Source organism: Xyrauchen texanus, chromosome 36, assembly GCF_025860055.1.
Source record: "Xyrauchen texanus isolate HMW12.3.18 chromosome 36, RBS_HiC_50CHRs, whole genome shotgun sequence".
Lineage (NCBI taxonomy): Eukaryota > Metazoa > Chordata > Actinopteri > Cypriniformes > Catostomidae > Xyrauchen > Xyrauchen texanus.
Window position 1 is genome coordinate 33,340,640 of NC_068311.1, and position 17,156 is coordinate 33,357,795.

General features: G+C 41.6%; 1 protein-coding gene across 4 annotated transcripts in view; it reads left to right on the plus strand.

Annotated features, from left to right (window-relative positions):
* Positions 1–17,156, plus strand: part of LOC127629997 (tripartite motif-containing protein 16-like) — a 327,862-nt gene that overhangs the window by 304,252 nt on the left and 6,454 nt on the right. For all 4 annotated transcript variants that reach the window (XM_052107361.1, XM_052107362.1, XM_052107360.1 and 1 more), the window contains 3 exons: positions 13,874–14,343; positions 14,978–15,073; positions 15,158–15,391. In XM_052107361.1, the coding sequence (XP_051963321.1) occupies positions 13,874–14,343; positions 14,978–15,073; positions 15,158–15,391 (800 nt within the window). The remainder of the gene's footprint in view (positions 1–13,873; positions 14,344–14,977; positions 15,074–15,157; positions 15,392–17,156) is intronic.

Below are 17,156 nucleotides of genomic sequence, written 5' to 3' on the forward strand. Positions count from 1 at the left end.
GTGATAATGGCGGCTGCCACTTTAACTGTGGTTTTCTACCCTGCCTTTCTTCCTTTTTAATCATTACTCACTGAAGCAGATCCTATTGCATTGAGGCTGCCTCCACAAAACCAGCCACTGCTTCGCCATATACCAGTGCTACCGCTTCATATGGCAGTGCACAAGTCCTTTCATCTTAACTGTCAACAATTTAATCCCACATGCTTGATTGTTTAAATCCTTTCCAAGTGCACAGGTGTTTCCTCTTAGTGGTGCTTCAGCGGTCTCTCTCGCTATCTCTCTCTGATTTTCTGGGGGTATTACAGAGTATCTCCTCACAAAACTATTGCAATGCAGATACATCAATCATGCAAGACGTATATTGTACAGCAGGTGGCGGTCATACAGTACTCCAAGAGCGAATGGCCACAAGTGAATAATGATTGCAAGTCCATTTTCTTCGTTTGCAGTGCAGAGCTAAAGCTCTTTTATTTCTTGGATTATTGAATGCTGTTGTTCACATTGTTTTTAAAGCTGTATTTCCCAGGAAGCCCTCTTTGCAGCCTTCTTTACACTTAGATATTTGTATGCTGTTGGTCACATTGTTATTTCTAAATGTCACTAATATAAATTTTCTCTACTCTCTATACTTTTGTCCCAAAAACACATGCTTTCCCCTCAAATAAGCATTAGCTGAAGTTTTCCCTGTACCGGCACAAGTGCAGCCCACTCTCCAGTGGCCATGGTCTATCTTTTCACAGATTATTTCTTATTCACAGGGTGTGAAATATCTTCCTAGTCATATTTAGGTGAAACTTATACTATTTAGTTTTTCTACAGCAATTCATAAAATTGTGCCTTCAGCAGGGGTTTCACCAATATTACTTCCAACAGGTCTCTGCGAGACCCCTTTTAAATTCCTGTCACTGGATTTAACTCCCGCTTTCTCTATCTAGTTCTATCTATCTATTCAGGTCATGCCACCAAATCTCCCATAACACCACAACCATGTTTCTTCATATAAAAGTCTAGGGGCATGACTCATAAATGTATACCCATCGCAAACCACAATTTGAAAAGGTTCTTTACACTGCGCTAACTGCCATTCGACTGCAGTGTAGGCTCTCACGTTCAGATGCAGCGTGAGCTTTAGCGCATTGGTCGCATGCCCTCTGTAAAGGATTTAGAAGACGGGAACAGTGAGACTCTTTAGGCTCTTTATTTTCTGCCTTTGGTTCAAAACTTAACTTCACAAGCACTTCAGAAAAACTTTATCTTCCCAAACACAGACACTGGACTCTAGTCTGTCTCTCTCTCCTGACTGTAGGTTCTGTGGCCATTTTTATGCCGCTCTCCCCGTGCTCAATGAAATTAGAGACAGGTGTTAGACATAGTGTTTAGCTCAGGTGCAAGTGCCCCCGCCGGCTGGAGGGCCAGATACCAACGGGTGATCTGGGCGTTAGTATCCTTCATGTGGTGGAACCATTGGAGTGGGGTGTGATCGGAGCAGAGAGTGAAGGCCCGCCCCAGGAGGTAATATCGGAGCGTGAGGACTGCCCACTTGATGGCCAGACACTCCTTCTCCACGGTGCTGTACTTGGTTTCCCTCAAGGAGAGCTTACGGCTGATGTACAGCACCAGGCACTCCTCCCCCTCCACCACCTGCGAGAGTACGGCCCCCAGCCCTCTGTCTGAAGTGTCCGTCTGCAATAGGAAAGGGAGAGAGAAGTTAGGTGCATGTAAAAGTGTAAACGCCTGTTGGCACTGCTCCGACCATTGGACTGGGTCTGGAGCCCTCTTTTTAGTGAGGTCAGTCAACGGGCTGGTGATGTCCGAATAATTAGGCACAAACCTCCTATAATAGCCAGCCAGCCCCTGAAACTGCCTCACCCCCTTTTTGGTCTTAGGTCTTGGGCAATCGCCGCGGTCTTGTCAATTTGGGGACGCACCTGGCCATGACCGAATTGGAACCCCAGATACCGTACCTCCACATGCCCAATCACGCACTTCTTGGAGTTTGCCATGAGCCCCGCCCACCGCAGCGACCTCAGGACCACCCTTAGATGTTGCACGTAAGCCGAATGCGGCCGGAGGTTACGGTCCATGAGGACCTGAAACATAGCCGGGGCCCCAAACAAACCGAACGGAAGAGTCACAGATTGGTGCATTCTGAACGGCGTGGCGAAGGCTGTTTTCTTGTGGGAAATTGGTGTCAAGGGGATCTGCCAATAATCCATTGTTAAATTCAAGATCGAATAAAACCGAGCAGTACCTAACCGATCGAGCAACTCATCAACACGGGGCATTGGGTATGCGTCAAATTTAGACACCGCGTTGACTTTTCTATAATCCACACAGAACCGTACAGACCCGTCACTCTTGGGAACAAGAACAACCGGGCTGGACGAATCACTGTGGGATTCCTCTATTACGCCCATATCGAGCATTGCATCCAATTCTTCCCGAACTATTTTCTTTTTGTGTTCGGGCAGGCGATAGGGGCGCCCACCACTCCCGGCTCGGTCTCAATGTGGTGTTGGATGATGTTCGTACGACCCGGTAGAGGGGAAAACACATCTGCAAATGCTTTTGCAACTCGGCAACCTCAGCGAGTTCATACAGTGAGAGGTGGTCTCCACAAGTGACAGGGGTGTTATGATTGTGGTTTGTATGCACCTCCGGCCCGAGCTCCGCCCTCTCCGGAACTACCATAGCCAACGTCACAGGGACCACCTCCCTCAACAATTTCAGGAGGTTGAGGTGATATATTTGATGCACGCCCCCTCTATCGGTTCGCTTAACCTCATAATCGAGATCCCCCACTCGTTGTGTGACCTCAAAGGGTCCTTGCCACTTGCCGAGTAATTTGGAGCTTGATGTGGGGAGTAATACGAGTATCTTATCTCCTGGTGCAAATTCCCTTAGCTGAGTACCCCTGTCATACAGTCGGCATTGGCGTTATTGGGCTCGGAGCAAATTCTCCTGTGTTAGTTTCCCCAAAGTGTGGAGTTTTGCTCTGAGATCAAGGACGTATTGAATTTAATTCTTACTATCTGAAGGCCCCTCCTCCCAGGCTTCCCATAGAATGTCAAGCACACTGTGTTAGCGCCGCCCATACAGCTGCTCAAATGGGGAGAAGCCAGTGGAGGCTTGCAGGACCTCTCGTACTGCGAATAACAGGGGGTTGAGCCATTTATCCCAGTTTCTAGCATCCTCGTGCACAAACTTACGAATCATATTCTTGAGGGTTTTATTAAATCGCTCCACTAGGCCATCTGTCTGCGGATGGTACACGCTAGTGCGAATCGACTTAATGCCTAACAATTCATAAAGCTCGCAAAGTGTACGTGACATGAAAGTCGTGCCCTGATCGGTGAGGATTTCTTTCGGAATCTCCACCCGGGAGATTATTTTGAAGAGTGCCTCTGCAACACTACGTGCTGAGATGTTACTCACAGGCACTGCTTCTGGATATCACGTTGCATGATCCACCAGGACTACTACAAAGCGATGTCCCTGTGCTGTCCGTTCTAATGGCCCAACAAGGTCCATCCCAATTCTCTCGAAGGGGACTTCCTTTCCCCTAAGTGACCCACCATGGGATTATAATGAGCCGTCTGGAATACCATTTCCCGGCGGCTCCGTGGAATCAAAAGCTGTGTTACATTTCCTTTGTTTGAGCGTCCTGCATCACTCTATATAACCGGTCATTTATAACGGCAAAGAGTTGTTGACCATCGATTAATCTCACTTGGTCGAAGGCGTGCTTGAGGGTTTCGTCCCGTGACTGCTCCAAAGGGAAGTCCCCCTCAGGGAATTCTGACTTGATGCGGTCGAGGATGGCCCGAGCTCCGCCTCCCCTGCAAAAGCATCGCACATCTCCCTATTTTAGTGCAGGACCCAACCGCGCAAACCCCCTTTAATACATTTCCAAAATCCGGCCAATTGGTCCCCAAAATCAGCGGATGGTTGAGGTGGGAACTAACCGATGCCTCCACTCTATGTTATTCCCCCGGAATTTGATCACCAAGGTCACCACAGGATACTTGTGAATATCCCCATGCACACACCTCACCAGTCACTCACTCCTGACTGGAGGTTCTGTGGCCATTTTTATGCTGCTCTCCCCGTGCTCACTGAAATTAGAGACAGGTGTTAGACATAATTTAGCTCAGGTGCAAGTGCCCTTATTGCTTTCTCTCCCGGACGGGCGCTTGACCACGCCCCCACTGCCACACCCTCCTATTCGGATCGTTGTGTGGGCCCTCCCATTTGGATCGCAAGGTGGGATTTCACATCATTCACTCCATGGGCTCTCCCATCGAAAATGCTGTATGAAATCTTGTTCGAGTGCAGTGGTTGTGCAGTAATCTTAGGAGCCTTTATAAATTCATGTTAGCATTCGCAATAGCATTTAATTTGCTCACAGTTAAATTGAGCCCAACACATATTAAATAGAGCCTGATGTGTGTAAACGTAATAAAGCCATGTGTGCCTCACTTATTTCTGCTGCAACAGCGTCCCATTTGGTACCGCCGCAGTAGTGTCCCATTTGATAGTGTACCGCAGTGCCCAACCACACTCAATACTGCCACAGCAGCTCCTGCCTATGCTCGATAATGTCACAGCAGTACTCCTTTTGATACTGCCTCAGCAGTGCCCCGACAGGACAAACGTAACAAAGTTGTTTTCTTAACTAAACTTTTGCTTCACTTACAGGTATGTACACTGAGTTATTTCTATTCTCTCCTCAGGCACTTTGTCTAAGTTCCATACTTTTATAGCAGTATTTTATAGCAATGAGAACACATCAGCATCTCGCTGGAGCTCCTTTACTATGCCCCCAAATACTGAATCCACTGCCGCAACAGTAGTTTAAATTCAGCTCCCGCAGAAGCCCCCCCCTTTTACTATTCCATCTCCTCTACTTCACTGCCACAGCACTGCCTTAAATCTGCTACTGCAGGAGGCTCTCTTTACTGCCGCAGCAGTGTTTTAACAAGCTTCCGCTAAAGCCCTTAACTGCTGCATTACTATCTCCTCCTGTTCATTTCAAGCTCCATATTTCCCTTTCTCTGGGTAGACCATCGAATGAGGCTACTTTCGAATGAGTTGATCTGACAGTATATCTATGGTACAACTCCCTATTGGCGTATGCAGGTCCTTTTAATCTAAACCTTCCACCTGCATCGGGCCCTTACGCGAGGCTACCTCCTTTAGCTGGCTGATTAGATGCAATATATCAATGGAACAACCCCTATAGCTGCATAAATGTCCTTTTGTCTAAACCTTCCACCCAGAGCAGGCCCTTGCGTGAGGCTGCCTCCGCAAGCCAGCTGATTCAATGTAGTTTACCAAAATGTAGCTCCTGTAGACCACCTTCTTAGACAACTCCATACCCTATCTATGGGTTCAATACAAAGAGCCATCTCCCCTAGAACACTCCAAACTTACTGGACAGCTTGTAGTTCCTTAAATAACTTCCCCAGAGCATACAACTTAGTTTTTCCAGATTTTACCCTCCTCTCCATATCCTCTGTCATATCCCACCCCCATAATACCAAATCAATTCAGCCAGGAACAATCAAAGTCTACCTCATTGGCATACATTTCTTCTTTAAACTCATCCACTTCCATTACAAAACCCCAGATAACTCTCCTTATCAAGGGTTTACACAAAATTAATCCCACCCATCCAGACACCAGACAACTACTAGCCATTGACATCCTACCCAAACGCCTTGTTACTCTTCGCTCCAGTATATTTTCCCCCAACAAACAAGAACCCTAGATGCCATGTTCAATTTGGCTTTCTTCGGCTTTCTCAGAGCCTAAAAACTCACCATCAACTCCACCTTCAACCCAGCCATCCACCACACCTTCTCAGACCTTTAATTCTTAAATCCGAAGTTATACTTATTGGTTCCCATCATCAAATTCTCAAAGCTGGTTCATTGTCTCTGTTTGTTGATGGCTCTGTTTTGGAGACTCAAAGTAAAATGAGGAACCTTGGAGTCATTGTTGATTACATTTGATTCTTTTTATACAGAGTACTGGTAAAGCATCCTTTTTTCACCTCAGAAATATAGCAAGATTGTGCCCTATGCTAGATTTCTCTGTAGCTGAAAAGATAATAAACTCATCATCTCTCAGATAGATTACCTTAAAAACCTTTTAGCCAGAGTTTCTAAATCCACACTCAATAAGCTCCAAAATGTACAAAACTCTGCTGCCAGGATACCAACTGGGACCAGGACATGCAATCACATTACTCCTGTATTGGAGTCTTTGCACTGGCTCCTGGTCAGTTATGGTGTCGATTTTAAACTTATGATGCTGACATACAAAGCATTACACAGCTTGGCTCCTCATTATTTATCTACATTGTTAATACCTTACACCACAAATCCCAGACTGTGCTCCTCACACTCAAATTTGTTGACTGTTCAACAAATCTGCTTAAAATATATGGGTGATAGGGCTTGTTCTGTCTATGCTCCTACCCGTTGGAACTCTCTTCCTCTAGAAATTAGGGAAGCTCATAAATAAGAAAATTTTAAAACTTAACTTAAGACATACTTTTTAAAACTAGCATTTGCTTGCTGATATGTACTTTTGTGCTTTGTACTATTTATTTTGTGTACAGTGCTTTAAAAAGCTGCTTTTAAAGGTGCTCTATAAAATAAACGGTATTATTACATAATTTCACATTATACATATAAACATTATTGATACAATTCGTTTCAACATCAAACAGAGTAAAACCGATCAATTGAAATGCGGACATTCAGTTTTCATTTTCAATCTGATAACCCCCATTCAGCCATACCAGTTCCTGGCTTTTTTTTTTACTCCAGAAACTCCCAAATCATCTCTCTGCTCGACTCTCTATTTGTTGATGACAAAAACCTCCCCACATCTAGACATAGGTATCAAAAGAATCTAAAAGTTGTCCTCAACAGATCCAGCATGCCTACCAAACATTTCTCTTCCCATTCCTTCTGCATTGGGGTCGCTACTTCAGCTGCCCAAAGGTCTATTTTATGTGATGATGGACTATAATTGTAAGACATCTGTAGTGATGAGCAGGTGAAGGCAGATGCGGGACGAGGATCTACTTGCAGTGGTTTATTGAAAAAACGTGAAAACAGACAAAACAGGAACAAAGGAAAGATCCACAATGGGAAAATAAAACAAAAACACGGAAGACATACAAAGGGTTAACAGGCGGGATAACATTACGTAGAGCACGGATAATAAAGACAGACAAGCATCCACAAACATCAACGATCAACAAGGGAATGGAGAACAAACAGGGTTTATATACACAGGAGACATGATGATGACAAACAACAATCAGGTGAGCACAATGACACAGGGCTGGCAGTGATGAGGGCCGGGGATCATGGGAAGTGTAGTTTTAGACAAGTGAAACACAGGGCAGACAACAAGGGAATCGTGACAACATCATTAGAAACTATAAAGGGTCTACTTTTATTTGTGTACACTCACAATAACAACAACACCTTGTGCTTTTGTAAAATAAAGAAAATAAAAAGGGTGAGCTTACAGCAGTCTCTGTGTTCACGAGCATATATGAAACACGTCAAAAAATTTACTGAAACTCCGTGAATACTTATCACACAAACATGAAACATATGTCTAAAGAAAGCTTAAAATGTCTACTTTAAATGAAACAATTCAAATTTAAAACTAATATTCTCCTGCAATGTAATCTGTATGAAACTAAGCGATGTACACTTTTTCCCCTGGCTCAGCTAATTATCCCTAATGTGATCACACCCATGGGCAGAGGGCGCTATTCATACGGTAAAGTGCTGAAGCAATCAATGCAATGGTGAACGCCCCAGACTGTGCCTAAAACATTTTCCTCAGAAGAGCGGGACTCCAATGAACATTTTCATTTTGAAGAGAGACTTGATCCATCCAAGGAAACAATTTCGGATGAGTAAGTAATTTAGTTTACATATTAGTTGACATGCTATTTTATATAAACATGTACATATTTTACTAGTCGGACTGTTTCCAGACTTGCCGACCAGGATTCAGAATATTGAAATTTGAAATAGGACTCCTAATAAGCAAGTTTTAGTTACATTTAAATGTTGTTTTTGCTAAAGTAGGTATTTAAATTGTACGCTGTATGATATAAATATGATATGTAATATGATATAAAAATAATATGAATGTTTAGATTATGTTATAACTAGTGTTTATTCTGCCTCATTATCATCAACAAAGCTTGTGCTTGCAAATATCTGTTCAGGTTAAATGTGTAAAATGCACTTCAATTATGCTCATATTAGACAATCAGCATATTATAATGATTTCTGAAGGATCATGTGACACTGAAGGCTGCAGTAATGATGCTGAAAATTCAGCTTTGATAAAAAATTGCATTTGACAATATATTAAAATAGAAAACTGTTATTTTACATTGTAAAAAGAGTTCACAATATAACTGTTTTTACTGTATTTTAATGCAGTCTTGGTGAGCAGAACAGACAGTAGTGTAGGTCTAAAATTAAGTGACGTCTTTATGTAAAGAAAATGATCATTAGGTCTCCTCACATTCATTCTCTTTCTGTCCCATTCCTCAGTAATAGGTGCAGGGGAGGGGTCTTTGTCTCCTCAGGTGTGAATTATAATAAATATTCTTTATAGTTCACCCCTCCTAGCATATGACCTTTCTAATATTAAAAGTGTCTTACAAAAGTTAAATGACTAAATTGTTTTGTATGAATGAGTGATCAGGATGGTTTTCACATCATTTTGTAGCAAAAAATCTAGGCTAACTTTGTGTTGCAATGGTACTTGGTCAATCTAACATGATCACATTCTCTCTGGTCATTTAGACTTTAACAAAAGTTTCCAGTATGTAGCCAAGTATTTCTATTGGGCTGGCTGAAGAGCAGCTGTCTCAAAGTACTGTTGCACAGGCCATGTGTGCCAAATAGCAGGTGAGCTGAGCCAGGTCATTCAACCAGCTCACTTGTAACCCATTCCAGTAATGGAGGAGCAATCTGGCAGACTAATTTTGGATTGTGATAATTTTGGCCCACTTGCAAGATCGAACTCTGTTCACCAGTACATTCTTACAGTTATGTGCGCTGCCACACGCTTCCCAGAAGCTATATCGCTGAGCAACATTAATGCGAAAACCATTGCAAAGAGCTCATTAAATTTACCGCTTTATTTGGTTTACCTTAAGTAATCCAAATGGATCAGAGCCTATCAACCCTAGTATCAAGAAGCTTTGGAACGGTTCCAGCAAATGCTGAAAAGTCTATGCTGCATACTCATTGATCAATACTCCACCAGCCCAAAGGGAAACGTTCCAGTGTTCCAGATGGCTAGTTCTTCACAGGGCTGGACCAATGACACTTTTAGATTACTTTTAGATCCATGGTACTCAACAGGCAGCCTGTGGGCCACATCCTGCCTGCAAACCATCTTTTTTTGGCCCACGTGATGTTGTCATCACAGAAAATTATTGAATCAGTATGAATCTTGAGGTGTCAATTTTCTAGAGTATTTACGGTAATTCTCATTATTGATAAACTGCTGAACCTGGAAAAGGAAAAGAAATGGAAAACGGTTAAAAATTATTATTTGGAATTATTTATGGATATATTTTTTATTTTTTTAAAGAAGCACACTTTTACAAGAATGTTACATTTACATTTACATTTATGCATTTGGCAGACGCTTTTATCCAAAGCGACTTACAGTGCAATTATTACAGGGACAATCCCCCCGGAGCAACCTGGAGTTAAGTGTCTTACTCAAGGACACAATGGTGGTGGCTGTGGGGTTACTACTGTATATATCTATATCTAATGTTTAATTTACTTGAGTTAATAACACATGTCCATGATGTATTAAATAGCATATAGCATAGTCTGCTCAACTTATTAATATAAAAAAGTAATTAAAATGTTTTAATAAATAAATAAATAAATAAATAAATGAGTGCAGCTCTCGAGGCTAAAGGGTCCCAGTCCCCTGGCTTTCCAATGTTGACTTCCCCTGCTTTAGATATGTCAGTTTGTCAAGAGCTCTGAGCATAAATTTATCAGGCTATGGTCCCAGTGACCTTTTGGGATGCTCACCTTACGGCTTCAACTAGCAATGTGATGGCTGTAACCTGTTAATATAGATGCTGAATTGAAAACGCACTGCTCACGTCCAGTGTACGGAGTATGTGTGAATCCAGCCTGACACGGCATTGATGATCACAAACAGATCTACAGATAGTGTAAAAATTGGAAATAATTTGAATTTCTATTAGAAAATAAATTATATTTTATTTAGTGCTGTCAATCACTATTAATCACATAATTGTTTTGTTGTTAATCGTGATTAATCACAGATTTTGAAAGTGCTGAAATTTGACACTCTATATAGTCAAAATGCCAAACAAAACAACATGTAACCATATAATGCTTATTTAACATTTTCAAAACAAAGTCTTCCACAGTATAACGATAGAATTGCACTAAAATATCACCAATTCAAGTAACATTAAACATTTTCCAAAGTCTAAGTGGGAGTTTGACTAATTGAAAGAACTAGTCCCCACATAGGTTGCATATTCATTTCAATGAGCATTCAAACTTTTAAACACAAAACATCCACAATATTAATTTGCTAGCAGACTGTGGCTATCCGCTTTGTTACAGCAATTGTGAAGCTGCGTTCATGATTAGTGTCAGGGTGGCAATGCCAGTGGCGCTTTGAAATCCACATGAAGAGTGCTTGCAAACAAAAATGCCTCATTCTGTGTTTTGGTGACAGATGTAGCTCACTCTCGCTGTACTAAGCTCTAGCTGGCTGTCAAAGAGACATCTGTATTTGTGCACATTCTGAAGGAGTTTTCCCTCCTTTTTGGACAAAGAGACCACGTTTTTCTAACCTCACCATTTGGCCACGGTAGAGTAAGATTAACTTAGCATTGTTCCAGTCTAGTATAATTATAATAACCAGTTCATTCATTTTTCACTGTAAGACAACAATTTATTTTGAAAATGGAAAAAGGGGACCAGCTTCCCGTCTCCCTCGTTTTCTTTCAACGTTGACTATCTCCTGCATTTCTCTCCATCACCGGACCCGAGAAATAAAGCAGAGACATGTCTTTTCGCTGCCGAGCGTAAGACCAAGGACCAATCCAGACTGCTTCTCCTGACCGCTCAACGCTACAGGATTTCGAACGGACAACCCTGCTGAAATAACACAGGATTTCCCAAGGAAGGCTTGAAATCTGGACAGATTTAGGTTAGAAACTGTGACTTTTCTTGCGCAACTAAATCTTATATTTGATTCTAAATGCTAATGTTTTGAGTATAATTTTATATGTTTAACTCTGATTGCTGTATGCTGTTTTGATTAGTGAGATCGTCATTTTGGGTGAAATGTTGTTTTGTTGAGTGATCTGAACAAACAATTCAGTACCGGTGTTACGAGCGGTCACCCTCAATTAGATTTCATTCACCCCTTTTTGTTCACTCTCACTCTCTGATATTCATGGTGTGAGCGGCGCCATAGTTTATGTCCGACTCAGGATGGTGTTTCAACCCCCCCCCACACACACACACACACACACATACACAGATAGCTTCACTATTAGTTAGGATTTCCTCATGTCATGTTATAGTCAGATAGTATTGGCGGTGTTCATTACTACTTGATTATAATTCTTGTTATATTATAATAAAAAGTACTCCTGGTTGTTTTTGCTTGAATATTGTGTTAAAGCCAGCCTCTGCCCCATCAAGAACTCCCATATTACTTCCGTGTATTGATATCTTATTAGTGTTTGAAGCTAACTGTAATTAGATTGCTGTTAGATTCGGATGGCAATAATTTGACTAGTTCCTCCCCTTTTTGATTATTTTGATAAATAATTAAAATACTCAACCATCAGGGTAGATTTTTATGAGATTCGATCAGTAACTTACTATAATTTTTCTCTTGTCAAAGAGTTAAATTCTATTATTTAATTTAATTATATTAATTATTGATTATTTCTGATAGTAAAATGTATCTAAACAACTAGTAGGCCCTACACATGCGTTAACACGTTCATTCTGACAGCTCTCATTTTATTACATTTATATTATTTCTATCTAAAATTGTTTGTCTTGCTGTGTTTACATTTTGCCTTATGTCACTTTAAAAGGGATAGTTCACGCAAACATTTTAATTCTCTCATCATTTACTCAAATATACGTTAACCCTCATGCTAGCCCAGATGTTTATGACTTTCTTTCTACAGCAGAACACAAATTAAGATTTTTAGATGAATGTTTCAGGTCTGTAGGTCTATACAATGCAAGCGAATGGGTGCCAAAATGTTGACGCTCCAAAAATAATGTAAATGCAGCATAAAAGTAGTCTAATCCATAAGACTCCAGTGGTTAAATCCATGTCTTCAGAAGTGATATGATAGGTGTGAGTGAGAAACAGATCAACATTTAAGTACATTTTTGCTAGAAATTCTTCTCCCAGCCCAGTAGATGGCGATATGCATGAAGATTGTGAATCACCAAAAACACAAGAAGAATGTGAAAGGGAAAGTGCAGTCTGACTGGGCTGGGAATACAATTTATAGTAAAAATGGACTTCAATTTTTATCTGTTTCTCACCCACACCTATCAAATAGCTTTTTAAGACATTGATTTAACCACTGGAGTCATAACGATTTGTATAACCTTAAAAAAACTTATTAAGTAATAAGAAAACCACAAGATGTGCTGTAATAGTGAACTTATATACTGTAGATATGATTTGCTCTAGGTTGGAGGCCCAGCCTCCAGTAGCAAATTGGATGATCAACATTGGTTTCATGAAACAGTACTCCTCCGGCTCCAGTAGAGCTTCATCAACCTCAAACTTAACACAGTTAAACTCTGGATACTATGCAAGAACCTTGTTAAATTTTCATATGGGCAAGTGCAAAGGAGAATTTAACAAGAGCTTTAAAGCCTGGACCCCCGGGCGAAATTAAGAATGAAGATATGTGTGTTTCCTGCTCTGTAAATATGTTCTGTTATAATTAGCTTTAATGGAAAAAGTTAATTCAATTAATAAGATACCGATGAAAGAAAAATATTATTTAAGAAGTCCTCCTGTCATAGCCTTTAATAGATTACTGTTTACAGCTTTTATTGTTGTTAATATCATTAAATTCACATCTCCCTAACAACTGAATGCTTCACAGCCAAATGTAAATTTCTATGCAACAGAAAATAAGCATAATCAATAATGATAACTGAATTTGCAATTCTATAATAATATCAGAATGAGCTGAATTGTTCCGGGCCATTTTGTCCCAGTCCAGCCCTTGTCCAGACAAATTTAAACTGTTATTACAGTAGGTTTAGAGCAGACTGAATCTCTGCAGCTTAACAGCATCAGAACTTGTGAGCTTTATTTGTGAATCAACTAATGCTGTATGCTCTTAAACCAGAACTAAATCTGTTCATTTAGTAGTAAAAACTACAGATTTACTTCTGAACCAATTGAAAACAGAGATAGAAAAATTTGAGAGAGAAATATGGGAATGAAATCCAGTATGAATCTGACAACTAGTACATAGTAGAACATTATTTGTAAAAACACAAACTTGTTTTGCACACGCCTCTCAAACCCAGAAACAGGAAACTGTGTCAACTGTTCATTTCAGGGAAACTGAAACTGAAGTGTTGTCGAGCTGTTGTACGTGTCTCTCTGTCTCAGAGTACATGCAGTAAAATGGCAGAAGCCAGTATTTCATGGGCTCATGAGCAGTTCTGCTGTTCTATATGTCTGGATCTCCTGAAGTATCCAGTGACCATTCCCTGTGGACACAGTTACTGTATGAACTGTATTACAGACTGCTGGAATAAGGATGATCTGAAGGGAGTCTACAGCTGCCCTTGGTGCAGACAAACCTTCACCACAAGACCTGCTTTAGGGAAGAATGTGGTGTTTGCTGAAATGGTGGAGAAACTGAAGAAGACGAAACTCCAAACTGCTGTTTCTGCTCACTGTTATGCTGGAGCTGGAGATGTGGAGTGTGACGTCTGTACTGGAAGAAAACACAAAGCTGTCAAGTCCTGTCTGGAGTGTCTGAACTCTTACTGTCAAGATCATCTTGAACAACATGAGAATTTCTTTCGAAATAAGAGACACAGTCTGATGGATGCTACCGGACGACTCCAGGAGATGATCTGTGGTCAACACAATAAGCTTCTGGAGGTGTTTTGTCGCACTGATCAGAAGTGTATCTGCATGTTGTGCACCATTGATGACCACAAAAACCACGACACTGTATCAGCTTCTGTCGAGAGGACTAAAAAACAGGTATGAACTGAAACTGCATGTGCCCTAAGTAAGCACAAAGTGACAAGTGTTAAATTCTCTCTGTATCACGTTAAGCTAAATTTACATTACTGCATAAAAATTGCTGCAAGTTTCCATGTTGCTGAAGAAGTTTCTGCAGCTGGTTGCTCTACATTAGTGTAGATCACATGAGCTCCAATGTTTGTTGCTGTCTCTTGTATTGTCAAATCTCATTAAAAATTATTGACATCTGGTTGCTTTTGTTACATACGTTTGCTTTGAATGTACCTTTTAAATTTGTTTTTTCCTAACCTGACACAACTGCATCAAGTGATGAGCGACAAGAAATGTAGTCATTTGCTTGGTTTCTATTTCTTGCGTGTCTTGCGAATTGTCATTTGCAAGAATATTGTCACACGTAACTCTATTAAACATTAAATCTGATGTTCCGTCATTCTAAATGTAATTGTTATACATAGCTACACTCAGAAGTGTTACATAAAAACAAACTACATTCAAATCTTACATAATGATCCATACATAATTTCTGCAAAGGTGATTTGAAATAATAAGTACTTTGAAAATCGCAATACAACAATAAGGATTTTGTATCATATAGTTCTTAGATTGAACTGCATGTTTGTTTGATGAACAGAGTCACTTGGAGGAGACACAGAAGAAATCCCAACAGAGAATCCAGGAGAGCGAGAAAAAGATGGAGGAGTTGAGAAGAGCTGTGGAGTCTCACAAGGTGAGTTTGAGAAGTTTGAGACTCAGTTGGGTCACAGGTTGTGTGAGGTGTCAGTAAGAGCTGATTGTAATGTGTGTGTAACAGCGCTCTGCACAGACAGCAGTGGAGGACAGTGAGAGGATCTTTACTGAACTGATGCGCTCCATTGAGAGAAGACGCTCTGAGGTGACACAGCTGATCAGAGATCAGGAAAAGGCTGCAGTGAGTCGAGCTGAAGGACTCTTGGAGCGACTGGAGCAGGAGATTGCTAATCTGAGGAGGAGAGACACTGAGCTGGAGCTGCTTTCACACACACATGATCACATCCAGTTCTTGCAGGTAACACATCTCATCTTTAGTTTTCTTAGTGATCTGAAAGATTTTCACCTGGCGGATGATAAAACAAGTGTACAAAAATTCCTATAGACTCCTATTGAAGGAGGGACCTGAGCCATATCTAGAGAATCAGAAAATACAACGATGAGCCAAAATATTATGGCCACTCACAGGTGTAGCGAATAATGTTGATCATCTCCAAACAAGCCCATATGCCAATGTCTGGGTAGAAATGGGCAGGAGTAAATACCTGAGCGACCAGGGTCAAATTGTTATGGCCAGACGACTGGTTCAGAGCATCTCTGAAACGACAAGGCTTGTGGTATGCTGTCAGTCAGCAGTGGTGAGTACCTACTGACAGTGGTCCAAGGAGGGAAAAAACACAAACCGGCAAGAGGGTGTTGGGCGCCCAAGGCTAATCGATACACGGGGCAATGAAGGCTATCCCGTCTGGTCCGAAACGACAGAAGATCTACTGTGGTTCAAGTCACAGAAAATATTAATGATGGTAACTGGAGGAATGTGTCACAACACATAGTGCACCACACGCTGCTGCATATGGGGCTGTGTGCCCATGATGAACCCTGTCTATCATTGAAAGTGCTTACAATAGACCCATGAACGCAGACCCTCCACCTTCACGTGCCCAACTGCACCACACCCGTGCCTCAGGCTGGCAGTTGGTGATGAGTGCAGAGGTCGTCGCTACAGAACCTCCTCCTCAGTTGCCTACCCGCCCCAGGCCAGGTACACAGAGGTAGGTGCTTTGAGCCACTTCTCAGCACAACCACCTCGGGACGAAGCAACTCTAACCCCCCCCACCACGAGGCCCAATCTCCAGATACGTCATACGTGATCGTCCCCTTAGTGCCCCTCGCTTGGACGCGTGGCTTACGCTCTATGCATTACATGGTGGCTGGCCAGGACCATCTGACTCGGCTGCACAATTCAGTTTGCCAGGCACCCGCCTGGACCAGCTGATTGGGCTCAGTTCGGCACAGCACAGGTAGATCTGTTTGCCTTCCGAGATACCACCCACTGCCCGCTCTGGTTCTCTCTGATGGAAGCCCCCCCTCGGCACAGACGCACTGGCAAGGCAAGGCAAGGCACGTTTATTTATATAGCACATTTCATTCACAATGGTAATTCAAAGTGCTTTACATAGAAGAGATTAAAACAAGAATTAAAAAAAAATAAGAATAATTGAATCAGTTTAGAATATAGAATAAAATAAAATACAGTACAAACAGTCGGACACACAGTGGCACAGTGCTCATTCAGTAAATGCACAGCTAAACAGATGTGTTTCGAGTCTGGATTTGAATGTGACTACTGTAGGAGCACATCTGATCTCTTCTGGAAGCTGGTTCCAGCTGCGGCTGGCATAATAGCTAAAAGCAGACTCTCCTTGCTTAGAGTGAACCCTTGGTATTTCTAGCTGATGTGATCCTAATGATCTGAGTGATCTGTTGGGTTTATATTCAGTGAGCATATCTGCAATATATTGAGGTTCTAGCCCATTGAGTGATTTATATACAAATAATACTTTAAAATCAATCCTAAATGTAACTGGGAGCCGGTGTAAAGACCTGAGGACTGGTGTGATATGTTCATATTTTCTGGTTCTGCTCAGAATCCTGGCAGAAGCGTTCTGTATGAGCTGCAACTGTCTTATGGTCTTTTTGGGAAGGCCAGTGAGGAGTCCATTACAATAATCCACCCTGCTGGTGATGAAAGCATGCACAAGTTTCTCTAGGTCTTGACTGGA